This window comes from Macrotis lagotis, chromosome 4, assembly GCF_037893015.1.
Source record: "Macrotis lagotis isolate mMagLag1 chromosome 4, bilby.v1.9.chrom.fasta, whole genome shotgun sequence".
NCBI lineage: Eukaryota > Metazoa > Chordata > Mammalia > Peramelemorphia > Peramelidae > Macrotis > Macrotis lagotis.
Window position 1 is genome coordinate 36,298,360 of NC_133661.1, and position 24,771 is coordinate 36,323,130.

At 36.6% G+C, this 24,771-nt stretch overlaps 1 protein-coding gene across 1 annotated transcript; it reads right to left on the reverse strand.

Moving 5' to 3' along the window:
* Positions 1-406: 406 nt before the first annotated feature.
* On the reverse strand, positions 407-22,994 carry LOC141520744 (cytochrome P450 2C23-like). The gene is made up of 9 exons (XM_074232529.1): positions 22,772-22,994; positions 18,389-18,551; positions 16,975-17,124; positions 16,536-16,696; positions 11,011-11,187; positions 5,596-5,737; positions 4,085-4,272; positions 1,440-1,581; positions 407-983 (listed from the first exon to the last, which is right to left on the reverse strand). The coding sequence occupies exons 1-9, from the start codon at positions 22,949-22,951 to the stop codon at positions 802-804; spliced, it is 1,485 nt and encodes a 494-aa protein (XP_074088630.1). The 5' UTR covers positions 22,952-22,994; the 3' UTR covers positions 407-801.
* Between the last annotated feature and the right edge of the window lie 1,777 nt (positions 22,995-24,771).

Here is a 24,771-nt window from a genome sequence, read left to right on the forward strand (position 1 = left end):
GAATAATTGCTAGTTAGAATTCAATAAGGAAGTGCATGTGCACATAGGACAAAGGGACCTGGAATTTGAAAGTAGAAATCAATTTTAGGTGGAAATTTTCATCAACCTGCTACTGAAAGGAACATGAGGTGAGGGATGCCATGAGAACCTAAAGCATGGAGGGCTGCACTGATCAAAATATCACAGATGCACATTCATTGGGGTAGTCTGATCAATGTAATACAGTCAAGTCTTACGTGGGAACAAGTGGTGAACTGACTTTCCCAAGACAACACAATTTGTTAACATTGGAAGACTGATCAGTTTCTCTGCTTCGAGACCAAAAACTGTTCCATGTCACCATGGGCCTTTGAAGTCATGAATTTATTTGTGAATGGAAGTACAAGTACAGATTGAACATGAACAGTTATTAGCAACACAACCATATTTATTGTATCCTGAAATCCAAAATAAGCTATATAAAGGACAAAATCAGATTTTCATTGAGGATATTAGAAGAATACAAACTAATATGTGTTTGGGGGTAATATTTTATGGATTTTTAAGCAAATTTTAACACTGAGGATGTGACTGGAGATATTGGTGAGAAGGCTGCACAGGAATGGCCATAATGCATCTGCTCTTACATAATGACATGAATGATGTCCATGAGATGGTCTGCATTTTGGAAATTAACACATTTTAATCAATACATGGAAATTCTTCGTTCCCTTAAGCGAATTCCAGTCAAAAACCAAAAATTGTTGAGTTCAGAAAATGTAATCAACTTCTTAATGTACTAAATCAACACTGTCTTCTTTTTTAGTGAGGAACAAAGCATAGCTGGTAAGGTGGTGGAACATTGGTAAACCCAACATGAGTGTTCTTGATGCTTAGTTCCTTTGGATCTCCAACTGGTTTAAGGGTAAAATTCTGTAGTATGGTGGTAAAGAACAGAAATAACTCCATCCTGGCCAGGCCCTCTCCAAGACAAGACCGTTTTCCTAAAAGGAAACACATTTTTGGTAAACTTCACCCAATATCATGGAATGAAACAGACTCATTAGATAAGAACAATGGTAGGGAAAGGAGTAAAAGGGAAGGATGTAGATGGGCAGAAGCAGTGAGAACTTTTATTGTGAATGATATTCCAGTCATTAATGGTCCCTAGGGAAAGGCAGGAAATCCCTCTTCACACCATTCTTTCCATGGTCTACCCTTGTGCAGGGGATCTTGCAGTGGAGTTCCCCAAAAAGAATGGGGCAAGTGAGCCATTTATCAAGGGGCCTGAGAAGAAGATCATGAGAATACTAGAAATGATACTTTGACACATTCCATAGTAGGGCAGTGTAACCTCATGAGAATTACCATGAGGAGACTCATCCAGCAGAAAAAGAGCAGGGAGGAGCAGAATTTTTCTATTACAGTGAGAAGTACACAGGGGAAGAGTTTCTTTTTACCACTGGAAAAAGGCATGAAGTAGTCACTCTTCTTGAACTTCCCACTCTTATCCAGGAAATGCTGGGGATCAAACTGGTCAGGGTTGGGGAACTCTTTCTTGTCATATAGGACTGGAGAGAGGAGTGGGAAGATGGTTGTGCCCTAGAAGGAAGAAATTCCAGAGGAGAATCAGTTATCACCATGATATACCGGTTCCAAGAGTATTCAGTGACTCCCTGCCTGTCTCTAAAGCACCATGTACACTTCTTCATATATAGTATAGACTGGAATGTCAAGGCATTGAGAATGCAGACTGTGAAGGCTCCAAATTGGGCTACAAATTAATGTCGGCATTGTTGTCACCATCATGCACTCCTTTGGGTTCACATTAAACTGATCCACTACTGTTACCCATCCAGAAAATTCCCACCATGATTTCATGCCTTTGAAATGCTTATATCTCATTTCTGTAAGGCACTCCTTACAAGTTTCAGCCTTTTAGAATCCCTCCTTTACTTTAAGGATTGGTTTAGGTATCACCTCCTACAGGAAGCCTTGGCTAAGACCCTGAACTTGATGTGCTCTCTCTCCCCTCAGTTCCTTCACACCTGTTGCCTGTATTTCTCTGGATAGGAGACCCCTCTGCAAATCAAATTACAGCTTAGGTCTGAAGGAAAACAATTATACTTTGGGTGGACTTTTCTGGTTCCAAATTGTGCTCCCACTGAGAGAAATCAAGGTCCTCACTGGTGACGCAGACCTAATCTTGGCTTATATCAGCAGCACCTGGCCCAAGAGCACTCTGCCTTTCCTTCAATGACCAACAATGGGTTTCAGTCTAAGTCCACTTGAGAATCTTACCCTCCCACCAATATTTTTGTTCTTCCTTTTGGGAAATGGCCATTCTTGGTCTCTTTGTCTCAACTCTTACTCACTGAATGGGGATTGCTTCAATCAAAATGTGACCTGAGAAAGAGCTAGTTTTTTAAATATCAAGGTGTCTCACTGCCTACAGGGGTATCTCCAGTCATTCTGCTCCATATATGGCCACTGGATCCAGATTGTGGCAGAGGAGAAAGTGAGGCTATTGACTTTGCACTGATGACCTAATTTAAATCTGACTTACTTGAATGTCATAATATTATCTCAAAGAAATCATGAACAAAGGACAAAAGAAAACTAATTAATATTCAGCCTAGCAATTCACATGCCTTAGGTTATCAACTGAAGTCTTATAATTAATACTTAACAATGCTTTCAATGGGGTATATTAAATATGAAATTGTTTGGGGTGTTTCATTTTTTGAGGTGATTAATTCTACTGGGTCTTTGCTGGGAAACTTTAATCCTTTTCAATTTAATTCAATTGATGCAGGGAATTATGGACATAAGAGATATTGTGATTAGAACCAAATTTTCTGGAAGGAAAATTAGTGTCTTTGACTATCTGGGGAAATCTGTTGTTCAAAATGACTCCATTAATAAAACTGTGAATTCATCAAGATGACCTTAGCTCACTCATTCCCCTTCCTCCAGTTCTGCTTTTTAGTCTCCCTGACCTCAGTCATTGATGTGTCAAGCTTTCTATGACAGGAAAGGAAATGATATATTGGACTTAGAGATCACTTATCTTGAGACAGGAAGGACCAGTATGAAGCTTGCCAATTGGAAAATACCTGGAAGCAGATGCTAGACCATTCCCCAAAGGCCATCCTTGTCCAACTCACTGTAGAAGTGAATTTAAGTCATCAGGAAGAAAAGAACCATCTCTTTTCTCTCTTCCTCATACTAGCTTCACCTTGCAAGGATGGCTATCTCTCTCTTTCGTTCATAGGCCACTTTTTTCCAGCCTAGGTCCCCTGGAGAACCTTGAGCCTCTATATTATGTAGCCAGACTAAGCCAGCCCTTATGGATGTCTATCCTTTCTCTCAATCTCTTGTTCTGTATTTTTCCTCTGTGTTTCTCTCTCTGTCTCTCTCTCTCTGAGTATGTCTTTCTGTCTGTCTCTCTCTCCTCCTCCTCCTCCTCACCTTGTTAAGCATATCCTCAAAGTACTTGCTGCCTCTCTAGGAGAAGAAAAGATTTTGATATGTACACTTTGTGTAAACTTTTAGGTTCTTATATAAGTCGTGGACAATTTAAAATCCCAGGGATGTTTGGGAATTCTTTCACCATTCAAAACTATAAATCTTCAATTGATGACACTAATCCACCAGCAACGCAATCAATGTTTATCTGGCAACCTGTAAAGTAATATTTTAGAGTCTAAAACCCAAGGTTCTACTCTCCATTCCAACACTTTTAAATGATCTTAACAAGTCATTTGACGTGGGGCTTAGGGTATCCATCTGAATAATAGATAATAGTGCTAAGAAATCCACTTCATTTTCTAGAAAGAGGAAATAACATGAGTAAAATTTTGTTTAAGAAATCTCTATTATTTTTCCAAACTTTATCTTTCCAAAATATTGCTGTGATGAATGGGAATCAATGAGAACCAAAGCAAGGCCATACTTTTCTTTCATTCTTAATTCAGTATGCAGTCCAACATAGCTGTATGTAGCAAAAGATGACCTTAAAGAGAACATTAATATGATTATGCCAATGGGACTTAAGAGTTTCTTTCATCTAAAAGGAGGTCACTATGGTCCCATTCCTACTGACCTTGGGAATAACATATTGTTGGAATTGAGTATCCCGGATCACTGCATGAGGTAGATTGAGAGGTATGAGGTCAATGAATCTTTGCACTTCATGCACCACAGCATCCGTATAGGGCATATCTTGTCTGTCTTTTATAGAAGGAATTCTATTACGTCCAATCACATGATCAATTTCCTCGTGAACTTTTGCTGCAGGGACAATAGAAGTAATAATGACTGAATGTCCTGGTCTTCTAGGAATGCTCAACAGAGCATGTGTGGAGGATCTGCCTAATGATATAACCTAAGGTGATTCCCAAATGGGTTCAGTGTCCTCCTTCTAGTAGGTCAAAAGTACAACAGTTTTTTGGGGTGGCAAGGCAATGGAATTAAGTAACTTGCCCAAGATCACATAGGTAATAATTTAGTATCCGAGGCCACATTTGAACTCAGCTCCTCCTGACTTCAGGGCCAATGCTCTCTCCACTGTGCCACTTAACTTTTGAACAAAGGCTTTTACAGTAGCAATGGGATAACTTTCCATGGTTTAGCATAGGAGTCAGGAAGAACTGTGTTTAAATTATTTTTTATGCTTCATATGTATACATTCAGGCAAGTCATTAAACTTACCTCAGTCCTATTTTGCTCATCTGAAAAACAAAAATCATAAATTATGTTTCTCCTAAAGTTCCCTATATCTCTAAATCTATTATTCCACATTTGAAAATTAGAGGTGATATCCGTACTGCCTTTAGAGATCTTCAAGCAAAATGAAAACTCTGAAATGATTTTGTAGATTTTACGTCCTCAGTATTGATGACATCTGTTGTTGTCTAAGAAAGTAGGTGTCTTCATTTGCATTTGATAACAATATCATCCTGACTTGAGCTATTCACTAGGTTATGCATCTGAGCTCCTTAATGTTCTATGTTACTAAGGTATAGAATTTCTGTCTTGGAAAGGACATGCTGTCTGGATACAGAAAAGCTTGAGAAGAAATTCCGTTTATAATGGAATGAACAAAGGATCACCCAATCTTTCCTTGAGAACCTAGGGTAGGAAGAGCTCAGGTATCCCCAAGCAGCTGAATGGGCTTTGGATGTATTCTATCGTTACAAGTCTTTCCTTACATGCAGCCTCAATGTGTCCATTTGTAACTTTTATCCATGCTTCCTAGTTCAGCCTACTTGGATCCTGCAGAACCAGCTCTAGTACAATGTAATCCAACTGAGAAAAGGGGATGTTTTATATCTGTCTTTCTAGTCAAAGCATAGAGTAGAGTGTGCACAGTAGGAGCTTTATACGTATCTATTAAAATGAGTAGAATTCCCCATGACAACCTAAAAACATGTAAATAACTATCAGGTCTTCTCCAAGTGTTCTATTCTCTTAAATGTGCTACCTTCTGAATTCTTTGTTGATGTGTGTGGGAGTCATGTAAATCCAAGAGGTGAAAATGTGAGGCCTCTGTGCATGATGCAGAGCTGAGAAATAAGCCTGATCTGCCAGTATCACAATTCTTGTATACTTTACCTTGGACCTCAGGGTGTTTCAGAAGGAGCAGGAGGCCGTATCTTAGAGTGCTGCTAGTTGTCTCTGTTCCTGCACCAAATAAGTCTACTGCAGTCATTTTTAGATTCTCCAAGTCAAATTCAGACTGGGGATTCTCTTTTTCCTAAGGAGAGGTACAAAGTAGATGAAGAGAGAGAGAGAGAGACAGAAAGGAATGTCATTAAAACCATGTGAAGGACATAAAGGAACCCGTCTCACCTTCATTTCCCTCCCTTAAGAGACTAGAACCTTCCCCTTGCTCCAAGTTTTCATTGCCCAACCATCAACTTGCCTTTCCCAGGCAGTCGATTTCCCCTCAAACAATATGACAGGCTGAAGAAAACAGTGGATTTTGAATCAGGAAGACCCAGATTAATCTTTAGCCACAAATAAGAGGTCCATGGAAAAGTCATTTAATTTCTCTTTGCCTGAGTTTCCTCAAATGTAACAGGAAAGAATTGGATCCCTTCCAACTATCTACCTAATATCCATAATACATATTAGTTGGTGAAGACCTGATAAAGTAATTTATATAAAATCTTAATAGCCTGGTAAGTGATCCTCATGCTGATAATTACAACTCAAAGCAGAAGAGCATCTTCGGTTAAGAACAAAGAACAACAAGAAATTTCAGACTTTTAGAAGGGGAAATAGAAATAAAAGTTTTGGAATTGGAGAACACAGAAGTTCAAATCCTGTAGCTAAAGAGAAATTCATCTAGTCCACTTGTGACTGATCAGAAATTTTCTTTTCAAAATTTTCCTGGAGTCATCATCCAGACTAAGCTTATTTCCACAAATGAGGAGCTTAGTACTTAATGATGACCTTCACTCCAATCAAGAATTTTGTTCCCCTCACATAGATATGAAATGTGAGGGGTTCCTAGGTGGCATAGTGGAGAGAACACCAGCCCTGGAGTCAGGAGTATGTGAGTTCAAATCTGGGCTCAGACACTTAATAATTACCTAACCATGTGGTCTTGGGCAAGCCACTTAACCCCATTTGCCTTGCAAAAATAAAAAATGTAATGTGTCTCTAATTTCAAATGAATGTTTTAAGTTATATCTTATCTCTTTTTTTTTGAGCCATTCAATACAATTAGGTAGTTAGTAAGGTTCATTTCAACTTAAAAATTCTGTGAAATTATAAGAATTATGTAACCTCTCAAATTTTAGAGCTAGAGAGAATATTGGAGATCACTTTGCCCAATACATTCATTTCACAGAAAAGGAAATTGAGGCCCAGAGAAATTAAGTAATCTTTCTAAGTCCCACACAGGAGAAAATGAAAAGAAGTAGATGCTGGAATGGCCTAAATGGGAGATAAGTTAATACCAGGTTATCTGGAATGAAAGTGCAGCAATCCACAGTTTAAAAAAAAAAGGAAAAAAAAGAAAACCAGAAGACAAACGGGAAGAAAGGAATGAATGGAGAAAAAAGGCTAAGAGAATGTTTGAGTTGATTTTCTGTTCAAATAAACTGACAGTGAAAATAACAGAAGGGAAATGAGCAAATCATGTATAAAAAAATGAATACAGACTATATAATTAAGAAGAACTTTTCCAATACCTCTAATAAGTGAGAAAAGAATGTAGCAAGTATGATAGGGCCTTCAACAAAACCCTAGAGGCAGCAAGGTGGCATAAAGGACAGAGTGCTAAATTTGGAGTTTGGAAGACCTGAGTTCAAATGCAATTTAAACAATTTAAAATTGGGGTGGCTAGGTTCGTAGTAGATAAAATACTGGCCTTGGAGTCAGGAGCACCTGGGTTCAAATCCCGTCTCAGACACTTAATAATTATCTAGCTGTGTGGTCTTGGGTAAGCCACTTAATCCCATTTGCATTGCAAAAACCTAAAAAACAATTTAAAATTTCTAGTTTTATGAACTTCAACAAGTCACTACACCTTTATCTCCCTCCATCTACTACTTTCTAAAATGGGGATAATGATAACACCAACCTCTTGGCGTTGTTGGGAGACCCAAGTGAGATAATATTTGTAAATTTCTTTGAAATTTTTGTAGCGTGATAAAAATGCTACAGGCAGTATTTTTTAAATGTTTCACAAGGAGAAGAAGGTATTAAAAGAAGAAATAATGGTGAAGAGTAGGCTGAAAAACAGATCTCAGAAATGAAACACCAAACAGACAATTCATATTATATATATATATATATATATATAGTGAATGTTCTAGACAGTGCAGAAATTTTGACACTCAGAATAGAGACAACAGTTTTAGAGGAACTCATTGCCTCTCTACTAACCAAACTGTTCTAGTAGGTAGAACATAAAGAAATAAATTAAGGATCTTATACATCCAAGATTATAGAATTAATTTTAAATCTTGCACATAATACTTCAACAAGAAAAAGATATTAGTGGCGGCTAGGTGGCAAAGTGAATAGAGCACTGGCCTTGGAGTCAGGAGTTCCTGGGTTCAACTCCGACCTCAGACACTTAATAATTGCTTAGCCGTGTGGCCTTGGGCAAGCCACTTAAAACCATTGCCTTGAAATACAAAATAAATAAAAAAATAAAAAATAAAAGATATTAGAGTTGTTAAAATTGGGGACAAAATATGTATTGATCGAATTCAGAAGCTATCCATCCAGAGCTGTAGTGATTAGACTTTAGATCTTTAACACCAAATTAGTATTTTGTGAAATGAAAATAAAACTCTTCATCTATTAAGGAAAATAAATTTGAATGGATCGGAACTACTCCTTCTCTCTGAATAGTCAAAGAGACGGGAAAAGAATATCAAAATCAATGTGATTGGGATACAGTCCTAAAATGAAAGTCAAAGTGAGTCAGCAGATAAACATGAGCAAATAAAAACAATGAAAACAGATAAAACAATGGATTCAGTAGTCTTGTGTTTTTATATCAGTTTATCATTATCTTTAAAAAATCATCCATTGACTCAGAATCAGGGAAAAATCAAAGGTAAAAATGATAGAGGCAAAAGCAAGAAAGTGGCCGTGTATCAAGACTGTAACGATAGTTTGACTTCAAACTGGAAGAACATTTCAGTGATCTTTGTTTTGGTTCTATATTGATTAAAACTTTTCTCAGTATATTAAAATATGTCATCAACAAATATGGAGAAAATACTCATTATGTGCCAAGCAGACTGCTAGGAAGTAACAACATAAAGGAAAGGATAAAAATAAGGCAGTCTTCACCCACTAAGATTTGACCTTCTACTGAAGGAATACATCATACATCAATATAAGTACATATGGGAGTGATACAAAAGAAGAAAAACGCAGAAATCTTGGGGTGAAACACTGACAATAGGAGAGAGAAAAGAGGACTATTTGAATGAAGGAACAGATAACCATGGAAGGATATTAGAGCTGCTGGGAGTTGAGGAGAGAGAATGAAAGCATTCCAGTCAAGGGACCAGACCACAAAATCAAAGAGGTGAAAGATAGGAAATTTTTTTCAGAGAAAAAGAAGGAAGTCAGTTTGTTTGGAGTATAAAGGGTATGAGGGGAAAATGCTTAACCACCTTAGAAACGGAGGTGGGAGGCATATTTTGAAGAGCATTAAAAGCCCTTCCACACAGATGAATTTCTATTTCATCATAGGAGTCCTGAAGTTTCCTAATCATTGGAGTGACCCAGTGAGTCTTGCACATTATTCGTGTCAACTTTATGAATCTTTGAAGAATGAATTGATGGTCTTGATATGTGGTGAGCTGTTAAAGAGAATTTTCATTGTCTGGAGAGGTAATTGTGACCTGATCTGAGGGGTTGTGGTTTTGTTACAGAGGAGAAAGAATTAAAGATACTACCATGAAGGGAGTTGAGGAAAGAGAATGCATTTACTCTCACTTCCCACTCCCACTCCTACATTATCCTGAGGTATTTAGACAGTTCAGATCCTGTTCAATCCTGTTTGGCACTCCAAAAATGATTTTTCCTTAAAGGGAATGTGTAATTCATTGGAAAGAAAGGAAATAATTATTTCTTAAGCATGTACAAAGTGCTAAGCATTTTACAAATACCTTATTGGACTTTTACAATCTTACATCTTACAGTTGAAGAAATGTAGGTAAACAGATTAAGGGATTTTTTTAGACTTATATTGCTATAAAGTATCTGATTCAAAAAAAATAAAAACGAGACCAAAATTTAACTTTGTTGATATGAATACCAGTTAGCAATATTTTCCCTTTCATAGGAAGAATAAATAACTCTATTAGATTCAGAGCTTGCCTACTTAGCAAAAACATTGAGAAAGATCTCTTAAGGAGATGAATCTTAATGATGAAGATTATGATGTACCACATCATATCCCTCACCCATGCTATCTCTAGGAGGATTTGGGGGGGGAGCTTGCATATATTAGCTTCCATATATTATGAAAAAGTATTTAGTTCTTCAAAAGAATTCGAACAAAATAATTTATCTGACTCCACAGATGAAAACAAATCTTTTTTACTTTAGGCCCAGTACACTATACATATCACCATCTGCTTTCCTCTAGCAATAGTCTGAACAGAACTCTGTATGTTTGAAGCATATTTAAGTATTAATTAAGTAATTAATTCAGAGTATAGAGTTTTATAAACGTTTTGTTTGCTGAAATGGTTTTCAGTTTCCTAGGAGATTTTTCTATCTTATTTTTCACTTTCTTGTGGGGTAAAATTAAAGTTGCCCTTTTCTTGAAATTAAATAAATTTAAGAGTCTTTAGACTGCTAATTATAGCTAGCATTTATAGTATTAACTATTATTTATGTAATGTCTGAAAGTTAGCAACTTACATTAGAAACATATTATTTTATCTTCATACCTCCCTGGGAGACAATGCTAATATCCCAATTTTATAAATGGGAATAATAATGCAGGAAATGGGGATATAACCTGTCTATGGTTATGTGGATAGGAAGTTTCTGAAGCTGACTTTGAATGTGTCTTTGTGATGTCAACATTTATCCTCTTGAGAACTTACATTGTATATACTTGTGTACAGATTTATTTCCCCCATAAGAATGTAAGCTCCACGGAGGCTGGAGTTGTCTTTTGCCTCTTTTTGTGCCTTTGGGATTTAGCAAAGAGCCTGGCACATAGTAGGAGCTTGGTAAATATTCATTAATTTTTTCTATTATCATTCACAAATATAGCATCCTTATCCAACAGAAAAGACCAGATCTACACTTCGTCACCTAGCAAAGCAATCTCATTTCCCTTATAGAAGACAGGTAAGGGACAAGGTCAGACCAAAAAATCCAAAACAAAAATACCAAATCAATGGTATCCCTAGGGGCACAAATACTTTGAGACTTTCTCTGATATCCTTTCATGTTTTTTTTAAATGAGTGGTCTATAAGAATCCTTGGCACATCAGTCTTGCTCAATGACAAAGATGCTTCCCCCACATATCCTACCTGCTGCATTTTGGAGAGGAAGCAGTCGATGTAGTCTTGAGGGTTGTTGGGATCCAGTATCTTTTGATGCTCCTTCACTCTTTCGAAAACGAATACTTTCAGTTCCTCAAGAATTTTGAAAATCCTTCTATGTTGTCCAGGCAGGTAAATTCTAAATGGTGGTAAAAAGTTGTAGAGCTAACCCCACAAACCCAAACAAAAAATGTCAGTTTACTATCATGGAGAAACAACTTTAAATCTCTAATTATAAATTACTATAATTTATTCAAAGACCTTATATTTCTTGTTAAACTTCATTAAATTTTTCATTAACAAAGATTGCTTTTTCTTTCATCTTCACCACACATATTGGGAAAGGAAGGAAAATAAAGCCCTTTAAATCTATATGAATAGTCAAGCCAAAGGAATTCCCAACTTGGCAGTAGCAAGAAATTTGTGTCATATTTTTTAGCTTGAGGCCTTTCCCGCTCTGTCATGAGGCAGCTAGTATGATTCATTGTGTTTCCTCTAAAGTCATCTTGGGTCTTCACACTGTGAAATTTCTTTAGCTTTGCAGGATAATTGTCCTTCCAGTATTTTTATTATTGAATTAATTGATTCTTATCACTTTGCTATTACTCAGTTGTTTGAGATATAGCTAACTCTTTGGAACCCCATTTGGTGTTTTCTTGGCAAAGATACTAGGGTGGTTTCTTGTTTCCTTCTCCTGCTCATTTTACAAAAAGAAACATGATTGCTTAACTTGCCCTCAGTCACATAGCTAGTAAGTGTTTGAGGCCAAATATGAACTCAGAAAAATGAATCTTCACGTCTTACCATAATTTGTTCAGCTCTCTCCTAATTGATGAGTAACCCCTTAGTTTCCAGTTCTTTACAATCACAAAAGGCAAAATTTTACATGTAGTTTTTCATTTTTCTTATTTTCTTCTTTTTTAAATATTCTCTCCAAGTACACATCAAGTATTGATTTAAAGGATATACATGGTTTACTAATTTGGGAGGGATAAATACAAATTCTTTCCAGATTGCCCAGAACAGTTCACAGGTACACAAAAATTATGTCTATATGTATTGGTTTTCCATAGCCCCTCCAACATATGATATTTACCTTTGGCTAAACACATTTTCAAACATTTGAAGGAAAATCAGAACTTATCCACATGTTTGACAAAGCCATTTGGGAACATTTTTGTAACTTCTTAAGTGCTGTAAATTGGCAGAATGTGTTTTTAAAAGAATCCATTTGGGAAAGATTTGATATTCTATTGAAAGATAGAAAGGTTTTGGCAGCCCTCAACAGAAAAAACAAATTGTGCTAATGGGACAGAGTATGTTTCAGGCTTATATATAACAAAGGTAGGATAGTCAGAAGCCATTGCCCTCATTGAGGTTAAGGGTATAACAATTTTAATTCTCTGACTGAAATGGTCCTAGACCAGAGAGAGAAACTTGGATAGGCAACATTGCTTCTTTCTCCTTCAGAGATGGAATACTGGCAGAGAACAGTACTGCCAAGTTCTATGGGGGATAGTGATTAGAATTGGGGAGATGATGAGAATTAATTAGAAACTTTAGAAAAAGGAAAGTTCCAACCATCCGGGAAAATCAGTCCTAGAAGTGAGAGGCAGAAAAAATTCTCTGAAGAGCAGAGTATAAAATCAACTTCTTTATATTTTTTTTATTTCAGTTAAGCATTATCTCTCCATGTCCCTGTTATTTAATTTTTTTAAAATAACCATAAAAATTCGAATAATTCAGAAAAAGAAAATTGCGACATTGTCTATATCGACAAATATGTTTCATTTAGCCTGTTCAATCTGCCACTTACTTGCCAAAAAAGTGAATCTTCTGTAATAAGGGTTGCCTTTGTAGTGATAGGAATAAAGTCTTTTAAAGTTTTTTGAGTTTACAGCATTGTTACAGTGGGATCAAATGATCTCCTGCTTCCATTTATTTTACTATGAATCAGTTTACATATTTTTTGTTAGTTTTGTTACTTCCTTCAGAAAATGATTTCATATTAATATGACATAATTAATATGACATAATTTTCAATCATCCCCAACTTCATGTATATCTACCTCAATTTCAAGTTTTCCACCACAGCAGAAAATTTCCTATTTTCTCCAGGACTTCCTTTGTCAAATGTGAATCCCAACGTCAATAACTGATTTTTTTAGGTTTATTAATAATTAGACTGTCACATAAGCTTGTTTCTCTTTGCAATATATCTTTTCAATGTCACTGACCTATTTATTGATTTTAAAATTTATATCATGGTTTTTCTCTCGTCACACTCATTCTGGATCAGTGTACAACATGGAAACAATGTAAAGACTGACAAATTGCTTTTTATGGGGGTGGGGGCAGGGAAGTAAGATGGGAGGAAATTGTAACACTCAAAATAAATAAAATCTTTAATGAAAAAAATTAATATCAAATCATTTTGAAACCTGGTGTTTTTTAGGTTAGCTTCTTCCCCCATTCCCCACCATGATTTTCCTTGAGGATAGTGACATTTTTCCCTTTATATTAATTTGACCATTTTTGTGTATTATTTAATAATCCATACTTACATAAATAAATGAATTGTGCTAGTATAGCCATTTTTATCATATTAGTTCAACTATCACTAAAAGCATTTAGGATTCCTTTGGTTATATAGGTCACTCTTCATTTCCACATCAGAGAAGTTTGCAGTGATTATACTGAAAAAATTCCTACGATCATATTGGTAAGTAGAGTGTGAGATATTTTATATGTTCTGTATATTAATGGAATTTCTTTTTCTATCTCTTCCTGCTTACTTTTGCTGATAAAATACGGAAATGTTGGTAAATTCTGTGGATTTAATTGATTTTACTAATATTACTGATGGAAAAACCAGTTTGGAATGAAGCAGGAATTGATAAGTTTCCTAATCCAAGGTTCTCCTATCATGTCTAGTCCAGGCATGGAGGTAATTCTGAGCTGCCAAAAGATCTGGAAGATTTCAAACCAAAGCGTTCAAGAGAAGCTAGGCATGCTTGTATTGCTTTTTGTGTTTCAAAGGAAGGTAAGCAGAGGGTATGCTGTGTAGTGAACTTTCTCTCCATAAGTTCAACTAAATGGGTTTGTGCTAATCAATTACTAATCTATGTGGGTGAGTTCAATAAATACATATAAAGTTCCTAATCAATGGGGATATTCAGGAAGATACAAAATTTATGAAAGATATAATTCCTGGTCACATGACATTCCTTTTAGGAAGGAAGAATAAGTAAACATGTACAGATGAACTCATAAATAAATAATACATGATTGGAGCATCAGATTGATGCTCATAAATTTTCATGGAATACCCCAGAGAATAGGATATTGCTCATTGCAAGGACAACTATAGGTTTCATGAAGTAGAAGGCTTGTGAGCTGGGCTTTAATGGGTGGGTAGAATATCCTGAAGGATATTCAGGAAATAGGAAACAGGGAAAACAAAGCCACAATGTGAAGGAAGTGAAGGATTTTATTGTAAATCTGATAATGGTCCAGCCTAAATAAGGCATAAAGTACATGAAGGGTATTCACATGTGGATAAAGCTGGAAAATTAAGATGATGCCCACTTTGGAGGTTCTGGAATGCCAAAGTGGATACTGTTTGCTATCTCTTGGGAAAGACTTGCTTATTTATCTTTCATTTGTACACTTTATACTTCCATTCTCCAGCTGGCATCGGTGGTTATACGATAAAAAAAAAAAGCAAAAGGGGTACTGAGTGGTCAGTAGGATAGTCTCTAGCTCCTACAAAGTTGAAGATGGAAAGTCATCATTTCATGAATTTTACACTGCTCAATTTCCTTGCAAAGAGGTAGGAGATTTGAACTGATCATGGTGCTGAAATCCACCATGTCAGCAAAAGGACTGAGACATTAAAAATTCTGTTTTTCAGCATAGATGACTGGATTTAGAGTCAGATGAGCTGGGTCAGAATGTGTCCCCTGTGACAAACCAAGTCACTTGAAGTTAATCATGCCACTTCTCTGAACTTCAGTTTCTTCTTCTCTACAGTAATAATAGTAACAATAATAGCAATAATATCTAAATTTACATAGCACTGTATAAGGGCCCAAGGCACTTTATTAATAAATGTTATTAATATTTTATCTTATTAATTTATTTCACTGTCACATTAATGTTGTTAGCTGGTGCTTTTATTATTCCCATTTGGCAGGTAAGGAAATTGAAAAAGGTGTAGTGATTTGTCAGAGGTCATACAGTTGTTAAATGTCTGAGGTCAAGCTCAAAGTCATTCCCCCTGACTCCAGTTTTAGTCCTCTATTCGCCTAATTACGTCTACCTTGAAATCCTATGATCTTGTTATTCTTTATTTCAAGGAGAAATCAAAGGAATAGCCTGCCTGGCCATTTGGGGAGCTGCTCTAAATAAATCCCATGAACCTTCTTAATCTACCCCAAATTGGCCAATGTCTCAAAACTAATTTTTCCAGTTCCATGTGACCCACTGAGGGGTCTAGAAGGTAGAACATTATGTCTTCATTCAAAAGAAGCTATTATTTGAGTTAACAGGAAATCTAATAGGAAGAGGTAATATAAAAATGATGACAAAAGGATAGCAAGGAATACAATCAATTCAATTCAATTCACATTACGTTAATAAGATTTATCAAGTATTCGTTCCATGCTCATTATGAACCAAGTCCTGTGCTAGGCTATAGAGTCATAGATAGCAAGGAAGTAGCCCTTATCCTCAAAAAGCTTACATTCCACCAGAGAAAGTTTCAGCTAGAGTAAGTACTCCAGATTGTAATGAAGCAGAACATGGGCAAAGGAAAAGAAAATTGGGTTTTTCTTTATTTAAGGCAATGGGATTAAGTGACTTGCCTAAGGTCACACAGAGAGGCTATTATTAAGTGTCTCAGGCCGCATTTGAACTCAGGTACCCCTGACTCCAGAGCCAGTAGAAAGTTGGTTTTTTTGGTTAAATGAGGCTCTTTAGTTCTGGCTTCAATGAATGAAGGCTTTTATCCTGTTTATCCATTGTGGAGGCTGGGCCACAGTATCTCCAGAGTCGGAGGAAGTTATTGCCCTCAGTGGCTGGCCCGATCAGCTTTGACTAACTGTCCTCCCAATTCTCCACAGAATCTCCTGAGACTTTTTAGTGATAATTGCTTTAATTGGCTACATCTATGAACACCACCCTACTTGGGGATCCCAGGCCAAAATCAGACATTTTTCCCTCCAACTTAAATTTTTTTATGACTTACTTCAGATGCTTAGAAAGAAAAGAATAGCTCCCTAATATCTTATCTGAAAACTAAAGATTTTGCAGATGCTATTGTTTTGTATGTGTGTGTTTGTGTGTCTATGTGTGTTTTTGTGAGTGTCTGTGTGTGTGTGTGCATGTGTGTGTGCGTGTCTGTGTGCTTAAGTGATGGGAACCTAGCTAAGAGATGAGAGCCTATGAGATACAGAACCTGTGGCTGAAACGCTGCATGTAGCCACAGATTAAGGACATAGCTATGATCTTACCTGTGTCCATGGTTTGTTAAACAGTTGAAAGTTTTCATTTAACAGGTCCATCAGATAGAGAAATTTCTCATCATTGTACTTGAATCGATCACGGAAGAGGACAGAGCAGATCACATTGCATGGGGCACAACCAAGGATGAAGGTGGGATCAGTGGGCTGACCTAATGTGGAGAAGAGTTACCTTAGTACAAAAAAGTATTTTTAATTAAAAAATTTCCAATCTGGTGGGTCCAAGCTTCTCTTCTGCTTATAACTGGATGTGGTGTGTAGTTCCATTTATCAGGAGTCTAAATAAGCTTATAATACCTGAGTACAAGAAAAAAGGAGGGAATTTGATTTTCCAGCAGAATGATTACTGATCAGTGAAGCAAGACAGAGTCTTTTAAAATGACTTCCAAAGAAAGAAGTATTTAGGATTGGGAATGAATTGAAAGCCAACCCTTTGTTTTCCTGAGCTCCTCCACCAGGCATTGGGCTTCTTCTTGAACTCTCTCTTCAATGCTTCTCTTCCCCATCCCAAAGTTCCTCAGGGTCATGAGGGAAAATCTTCGGATTTGTTTCCACCTCTCTCCATGACTGAAAACGACTCCTGACAAAGGAGAAGAAGATGACACCAATTATTCTGACATTGGACGTAGGGGAAGGACACAGTGTGTGTGATGGTATGGAGTTTCTAGCTTAGTTCATTGATCAATTTTAATTTCATTCATTTCAGCCCAAAGTGGGATGGCAGCATGGTTGATATCAGGCTGTTGGGGATTTTTTTTCCCTTTGTTCTCAAGAGGAACATGATGTCTGGGAGTTGATGCCATGACATGTAACTGAATTGGATTCAAGGGATGGAGGTTTGTACAAAGTCACCAACCTCACATTGTCACTGAGAGTCATCTGGTTCCAGTGAATATAGATATGGGTCAGGATATGGATCAGGACATTGAATGCACTATGAGAACTTGGCCTTTTTTTAAGTTAAGGTCTTTAAGAGGTCTCAATTTGGCAGAAGAAAAGCCCTTTCTGTGATTAAGGATAGGTAAGAAAGAGATGAGGCAAGTTTCATCTTGACAAAATAAAATCAAATTGGTAGGGGAAGACCCTCAGGATTTCTGGTCAAAACAAATAATTGTGATTTTTTAATTTCATTTTTTATAATGGCAATGGGGTTAAGTGATTTGCCCAAGGCCACAAAGCTTGATAATTCGTTAGTGTCTAAGTTCAAATTTGAACTCAGGCCTCCTGACTTCAGGGTTGGTACTCTATCAACTGTGCCACCTAGCTGCCACTGAAATAATTGCTATTTGCATTTATTCTGAATTAATTAGGGTCCAAACAATTATCAATTAAGGATTGTCTTTGGACTTATTGCTAAACAATCAATGAGAGGAAGAGGTCAAACCTTGGTCCTTAATGAACCATGATATCTTGGGAGGTTTCAGTCATTAAAATTTACTTTACTTTGAGCTAAGCTCTCACAGTTGTGTGTGAATCTCTATGTGGAGAAGGGGAGAGTGAGAGTGAGAGAGAGAGAGAGAGAGAGAGAGAGAGAGAGAGAGAGAGAGAAAGTGAGAGAGAGAGAGAGAGAGAGAGAGAGAGAGAGAGAGAGACTGAGAGATGGAAGAGACAGACAGAGAGATAGACAGATTGGAGGAAAGGAAGGAGGACCAATGTTACCCAACTGTCTCTCAACACCTTGTGCTCACAGTGGTACCTACTACATGAAGGTCTTCTGTCAGATATTGGGATTAGAATAAAGGAAAAAAGAAACCAGTAACTATGCTCCAGAGGTTACATTCTGCTGCACATACTCTGCCATACAGTTTGTTTTTCTGGAATTCTTTTTAGCACACTAATTTTACCTTGTCCTCTGGCCAAATCTTCGAATATTGGTATATCTCCTCTCTCCATAAAAGCTTCTCCTTGATCAATTAGAGCTTCTTTCATAAGGTTATATCCATGGAGAACCACAACACGCTGGGTTCCAATATAAAGAGTATAAATGGGGCCATATTTTTCAGCCAGCTGTGGAAAGAATGCCAAGAAAAAGGGAGAGGGTCACTGTAAAATTTGAGAAAGAATTTAACCAACAGCAACTTCATAAAGTGATATAGACATATGCACAAATTTGTATCTGTTTATGAATGAGACCAATGTTGTTAGTGAATTCTGTGTATACAAAGCCATAAACTGTGGAATATTAGCATACAATGCTCATTCCTTTTTGTTTAATCTTTTGAATTGTTATATGGCCCGGTATTTTTCTTGATAGAGTTTCAGCATGTGTTCAATTGGTACTTACTAGCATAAAGAGATTGTGAATGCTGGGTGGATGAATCATGGAATATTTATCACAGGGTATGGACAACAACGTCACATAGGGTGAAACTGGGATGCCATCTCCTCAATAAAGCAATCTTTTTTCCCTCATCTCAGAAAACATTTGTAATTCTTCTGTCATCAACACTCAATTACAAGTGATCTCTCCAAAATTACTGATGGTCGCTGAAGAGTCAAACTGATGATTTATTTCAATCCATTTTGTACCAGACCTCCTTACAGTATTTGACACTGTTGATTGCCCTCTTCTGTTTTAAACTCTCTTCTGCTTTTCTTTAAGTCTCTCTCTCTCTCTCTCTCTCTCTCTCTCTCTCTCTCTGATTGTCTCTGTCTCTCTAATTCTGTCTGCCTCTTTCTCCTTGTCTCTTTATTCCTCCTACTAGTGTTAATGTTCCTCATTGGTCTGTGTTGCTCAAGCATACTACATATTGGACTGTGGGTTTCCCATGGTTCTGACAAGATTCATCTTCTCTTTCTGTACTCGCACTGAGTAACTTCATGGACACAATGAAGGTAATTCATAGAGCTCTACATTTTGTCCATCTATCTCTCTTGAGTATCCACAGGCATCCCACACTGAATAAGTATAAGATACAATTCACTACCCTAACCATAAAAGTAAAGCCTTTTACAAATTTCATTACTTCTGTCTGAGGTACTACTATACTAACAGTTCTTGGTGTCAGGTTGTCCCTGGTATTAACTGAAATTTCCCTGGTACTGACTTAAATTTCCCAGATATTCACTTCAAAGTTCTTTTGATACAAATGAGATACCAAGAAACAAAGAATCAAATGAGACAAACTTGCCCTGGGTGATTGTGTTGTCATTGTACCCTCTTAGCTTAGTGTTAACTAAAGGGTATTGTTTTACATATATGTGCCCGTATTGATTGAAACCTCCTTGAGGATGGATAGTATTTCCCTCTTATGTTTGTGTTATCAGCACCTTGGATAGTGCCTGATCAGTAGAAGGTATGTAATCAGTGCTTGCTGATTGACTACTTGAAAAATTCAATTAATTAGTCATCAAATGAACAAAAGCTGTGAAGCTCCTAAAGGAAGATTTTGGGAGAAGAAGAGCATATGAAATAGATGGAAATCTTTGACCAAAACCCTCAAATTGTCATATTTCAAGATATGTCAATGAAACTGCAGGTGTAATTTGGCTCATTGATAAGAGGGGGAAGAGGGAGAGGGAGAAGAGAATTTTTTATATATTTTATATTATTTTAAATATTATTTTAATGCATGAGAAATGACTCAGAAATATTGGACTATGAATTGTGGTGGAGTAAGAAGGGCCAGTAATATATGTTCCATATAATGGTCCCCTTGGTGAATCAGGCTTTACCTTTTCAAGAGTGATTGGAGAATACAGATATAATAGAAACAAAATAATTTTGAGAGGAACAGGTCAATGTGATAAAAATCACATAAAATACTCCAAATAACTTAAAATTAGAGAAATTCAAGTTAAAATAATTCTGATTGACAAAGTTGACATAGAAGAATGCATATATGGAAGGAGCTTTGGAGGGGGAAAGGTACATTTTGTGTATTATCAATGGAGCTATAAACAGGCCCATCAATTCTGCAAAGAAATTCCCCCAAAAGTTATGCTATGGTAAATATTATTTACTCAAAAAATAGCACTATTTCACCTGTAATCCAAGACATTAAAGAAAGAGAAAATGTAGATATGTTTAAAGATGTGTGATTAACTATACACAAAAGTATATGTATGCATGGATATGTATGAATTGAGTCTGTGCGTCTGTTTGTGTGTTTGTGTGTGTGTGTGTGTGTGTATACATACACATACCTATATAGGTATATATATTTTTATAAATACACACATAGATAAGTATGTTCAACTTGTGCATATTACATACATATAGACAAATTTTTATAGTAGTTCTTTTTTCTTTCTTAGAGATTTTATTTCAGTTTTACAATTTTCCCCCAATCTTACTTCCCTCGCCCCACCTCTACCCCACCCCCATGGAAAGAAATCTGTCAATCTACTTTGTTTCCCTGTTGTACATTGATCCAAATTGAATGTGATAAGAGAGAAATCATATCATTAAGGAAGAAACATAAATTATAAGAGTTAACAAGATCAGACATTAAGATATCTGCTTTTCTTTCTAAATTAAAGGGAATGGTCCTTGAACTTTGTTCAAACTCTATGGCTCTTTCTCTGGATACAGATGGCATTCTCCATTGCAGAAAGCCCAAAATTGTCCCTGATTGTTGCACTGATGGAACGAGCAAGTCCATGAAGGTTGATCATCACCCCCATGTTGCTAGAACTTGTTTTTATGGTGGCAAAGAATTATAAATTAAAAATAGACCCTTGAATTGGGGAATGACTAATGAATTGCAGTAGCACCAGTTTTGCTATTATCTATGTTTTGACAGTTAGGATTTGTTGGGAGTAAACTTATGACAACTGATACAGAAGCAAGTGAGAAAGTGAATAACAATGTAAGTAATAAAAATTTTGTAAAAACAAATAACTTTGCAAAACTTGAGAACTAGGATCCACACACAAAGCATTTAACTTTCCAGGGGACTTATGAAGAACGATGCTACCCACACCTCAGGAAAGAAACCAAACACATTCTAGGTTCAGAGAGAAAAATTTTTATAGAAAAGGATTAAGTGGGTATTTGTTTTGTGTGTCTGAATATTTTACACAGGGATTTGATATTCTATGGGAAGTAGGAGCCTGGGGCATGAGGCAAAAAGATCTCGTTTCACTAAAAAATCATAAATAATTGAGTAAAATTAACTGCTATTTTACTATTTCGTCACTTCTCTTGAGCATCAGCTCTCAATTTGGCAATTTTTATCAGTGAAAATGATATTGAAAGTGCTGCATTACCGCTAGTTTTGTTCTTTTATGCAAGTAAACACAAGGCTTTTCCAACTTACATGCAATTGAAATATTTTAGTCTATTAGATCCTCACACATAGCAGATATTTAAGAAATGAAATTTTTATCCATTCTCTCAATGACCTCCAAGGTCAATCCCATGCTTCTAGCACTGCAATGAATAATCCAGAAAAGTAGCAACTTAATATTCCTGTTGCACAGTTCATACTATGTCACTCCTCTACTCAAAAGGTTGCAGGAGCTCCCTCTTCATTCCCTAATGTGGTTCTTAAATGCCTCCACAGCTGGCTCCAACCTATTGAACATCTTTCTTTTATATTACCTTCTTCCTAAAGTTTACATTCTTACCAAATTCCCCCAATAGCTATGTTATCTCCCAACACCTTACTTTTGTCCAGACTGTCTCCAGACATCTACTTTGATGTCATTCCCATCGTAATTCTTCCAATAAGAATCTATTACTTCCCCAACTTGAATTTTTTTCTGGTCTTCCAATTATTAGTGCTTTCTCTGTCCTCTAATTACCTGCAACATACTTATCCATGAATGTGTTGTTTCTCTCTAGCAGAAGGTAATCTCCTGAAGGACAGGACCTATTTCCTTATAAGAAAAGATTATTACATTCACCATTTGGTTCTCTCCTGTGTCTGGCACATAGTAGGGACTAAAGAAGGGCTCATTAGTTGAATTTTAATCTTTTCATTTTTTAACCTTTTTGCGTTTTTATCTCCGGAGCCTAGTAAAATGCATTAGAAATTAATATTGATCCTACTGTTGAATTACTGCTTCTGATGCTGCTACCAAAGTTTTGACAAACCAATCAATGCATGTCTGAAATCATTGATGTTGGAGATAGCACCTACAGAGTCCTGAACTCACACGATCCATGATTTAGGACATTAAATCACTATGATCCTTGATGTAATTAATCATGTGAAACCTTTGTGTCTCCCCACAACCACCCAAGCAGCTAGATATTCAAACCCCAAATTCAGCCCTTTTACCCGTGAGAATGATGCAGTCATGTTCTTGAGATCCAATTGCAGGATGTTGCCAATAAAGGGAAGAGGAGTGGGACCTGGTGGGAGTTTCCCCCTTTTGAATCCATAGTTCCATAGAGACAAGAAAATCAGGAAAAAGACACAAGCCAGGAGGGCAGGTGTGGTGAGTCCCAAAGCATCCATTGTCCTGTTGGATAGTCCTACAGCTCTCAGAAGAACGTTTTCAGATGCCAACCTTTTATACTCAATGGTAGGAAAAAAGGGGTGGGATTGTCCAGCCAATAAATGATTAGTCCTTGTGGAAAAACATGATTCGTTTTCCATTAACTTTGATTAGTTTAGCAATCAAGAGGTTATTAAGGAAATGTCTACTGATATGTTCTTTCAGAATCTGTCCCTGACCCTAACCTGGCATTAAATTACATAAGAGGAGTGAAAGATAGGAAGGATTTGGTCAAGTCATCATATTGGGAGTAATAGGCTAACAACATCCAATTTTCTGTTGTTTTATGGAAGTGTTGAGCTAAGATGAAAAGGAATATCCAAATTCAGTCTGAGAGAAGCTGGGAATGGAAACTAGATTGCCAGATCCTGCAAATCTTGACTTCAAATTAAAGAAAATCAGGTGCTAATTTCATACTTCTTAAACTTCATTGATTAATTGAATTCTTTTAACCAATAGACATTAACCTGACCTGCCTTCTTTCTGTCCTCTTTAATTAGTTACTTATCTATCCTGGGATCCTGCCATCTATCTAACCCATTTTTCTTTTATCTCTTCTTGCTTGGACCTTTGCTGACTCCAAAATGCTTACATCCTTGAATGTATTCTAAGCTTTCATCTTGATGAGTCTGATCCTTCAGGGTGGCCTGATTTCTGAAGGAAAACCTTCATGAATTTCCTGCACCATTCTATCTTGGAGAAAAACCACATATTTCTGATTGATACTGTAGCCATAGGTACTTTTATTCCTTTTAGTCTTCCTCTTTAGGTTGATATGGAACACAATTCATATTGAGTTCGGCTTTCATATCAGGTATACGATGATGGGTTTCACATCAAAATGGATTCTTTGCTTTATGTTTGACTTGTCCATAGGTCTTTAAAGTTCCAAAGGTAACATAGTGTGCCATTAATGAGCAGCCCACAGAGAACACTTCAAAAAAATCTGGGCATATCTTCCTAGGTTGATTTATTCTCCTCTCTGCCTTTCCTATAAATTCCATCACCTGCAAAATTAGTTTAAAGTCTCTTGGTTAGTTGGAACAAAGGGGATGCTGAGAGTCTGAGAAAGAAAAGAAAAATACAAAAATATAAGATTCCAGGATTCCTGCCCAAGGATGTTCTAAAGCCAACTCTATCCATCTCAAGGGAGTTTGATGCTAAAGTCTAAGTGTGAGCTTTTAGACTTTGGTCCTCTAAGAAATGCCACATATCAAGGTTTGATTGATTGTCTTATTTCAAGATTTAAGGAAATGCTGGAGAAAATGTTACTAGTGCAGATTAAGTGGAAAAAATGGAATGAGTGTACATTTTTTCTGGAGAGTTAGATATTAATTATTATAGCATTTAGTCCTCACTACCCAAGGAAGAAAGTGTTATTAATAACCCCATTTTATAGGTGAGGAAACTGGTTAAGTGACTTGAGAATAAAAGCAAAATTAACATTTGACCTTGATCCCTAGACCTCAGTTTTTTACAGTGTTGGACTAGAAGACTTAGTTCTCAAACAGTGAGCTTTAGTGATCTTGTGATCACCCCACTTCTCCTTAATAAATTCTCCTCATCCAGTTTAAAGATTAGAAAACTGAGTTCAGAGAACCTAAGGGATTTACACAAGATCATGAACCCAATTAGAGGCAGGCAGAGCTCAGATCCTGCCTGAACTATGGACTCATCTAAACAGAGAATTCCCTTTTTTTTGTTTATAGAAAACATGGACTTTGGTGACCACCATGAAGTCTTCTGAACCTGACAGGAACTTCTGAACAGGCTTATTTTC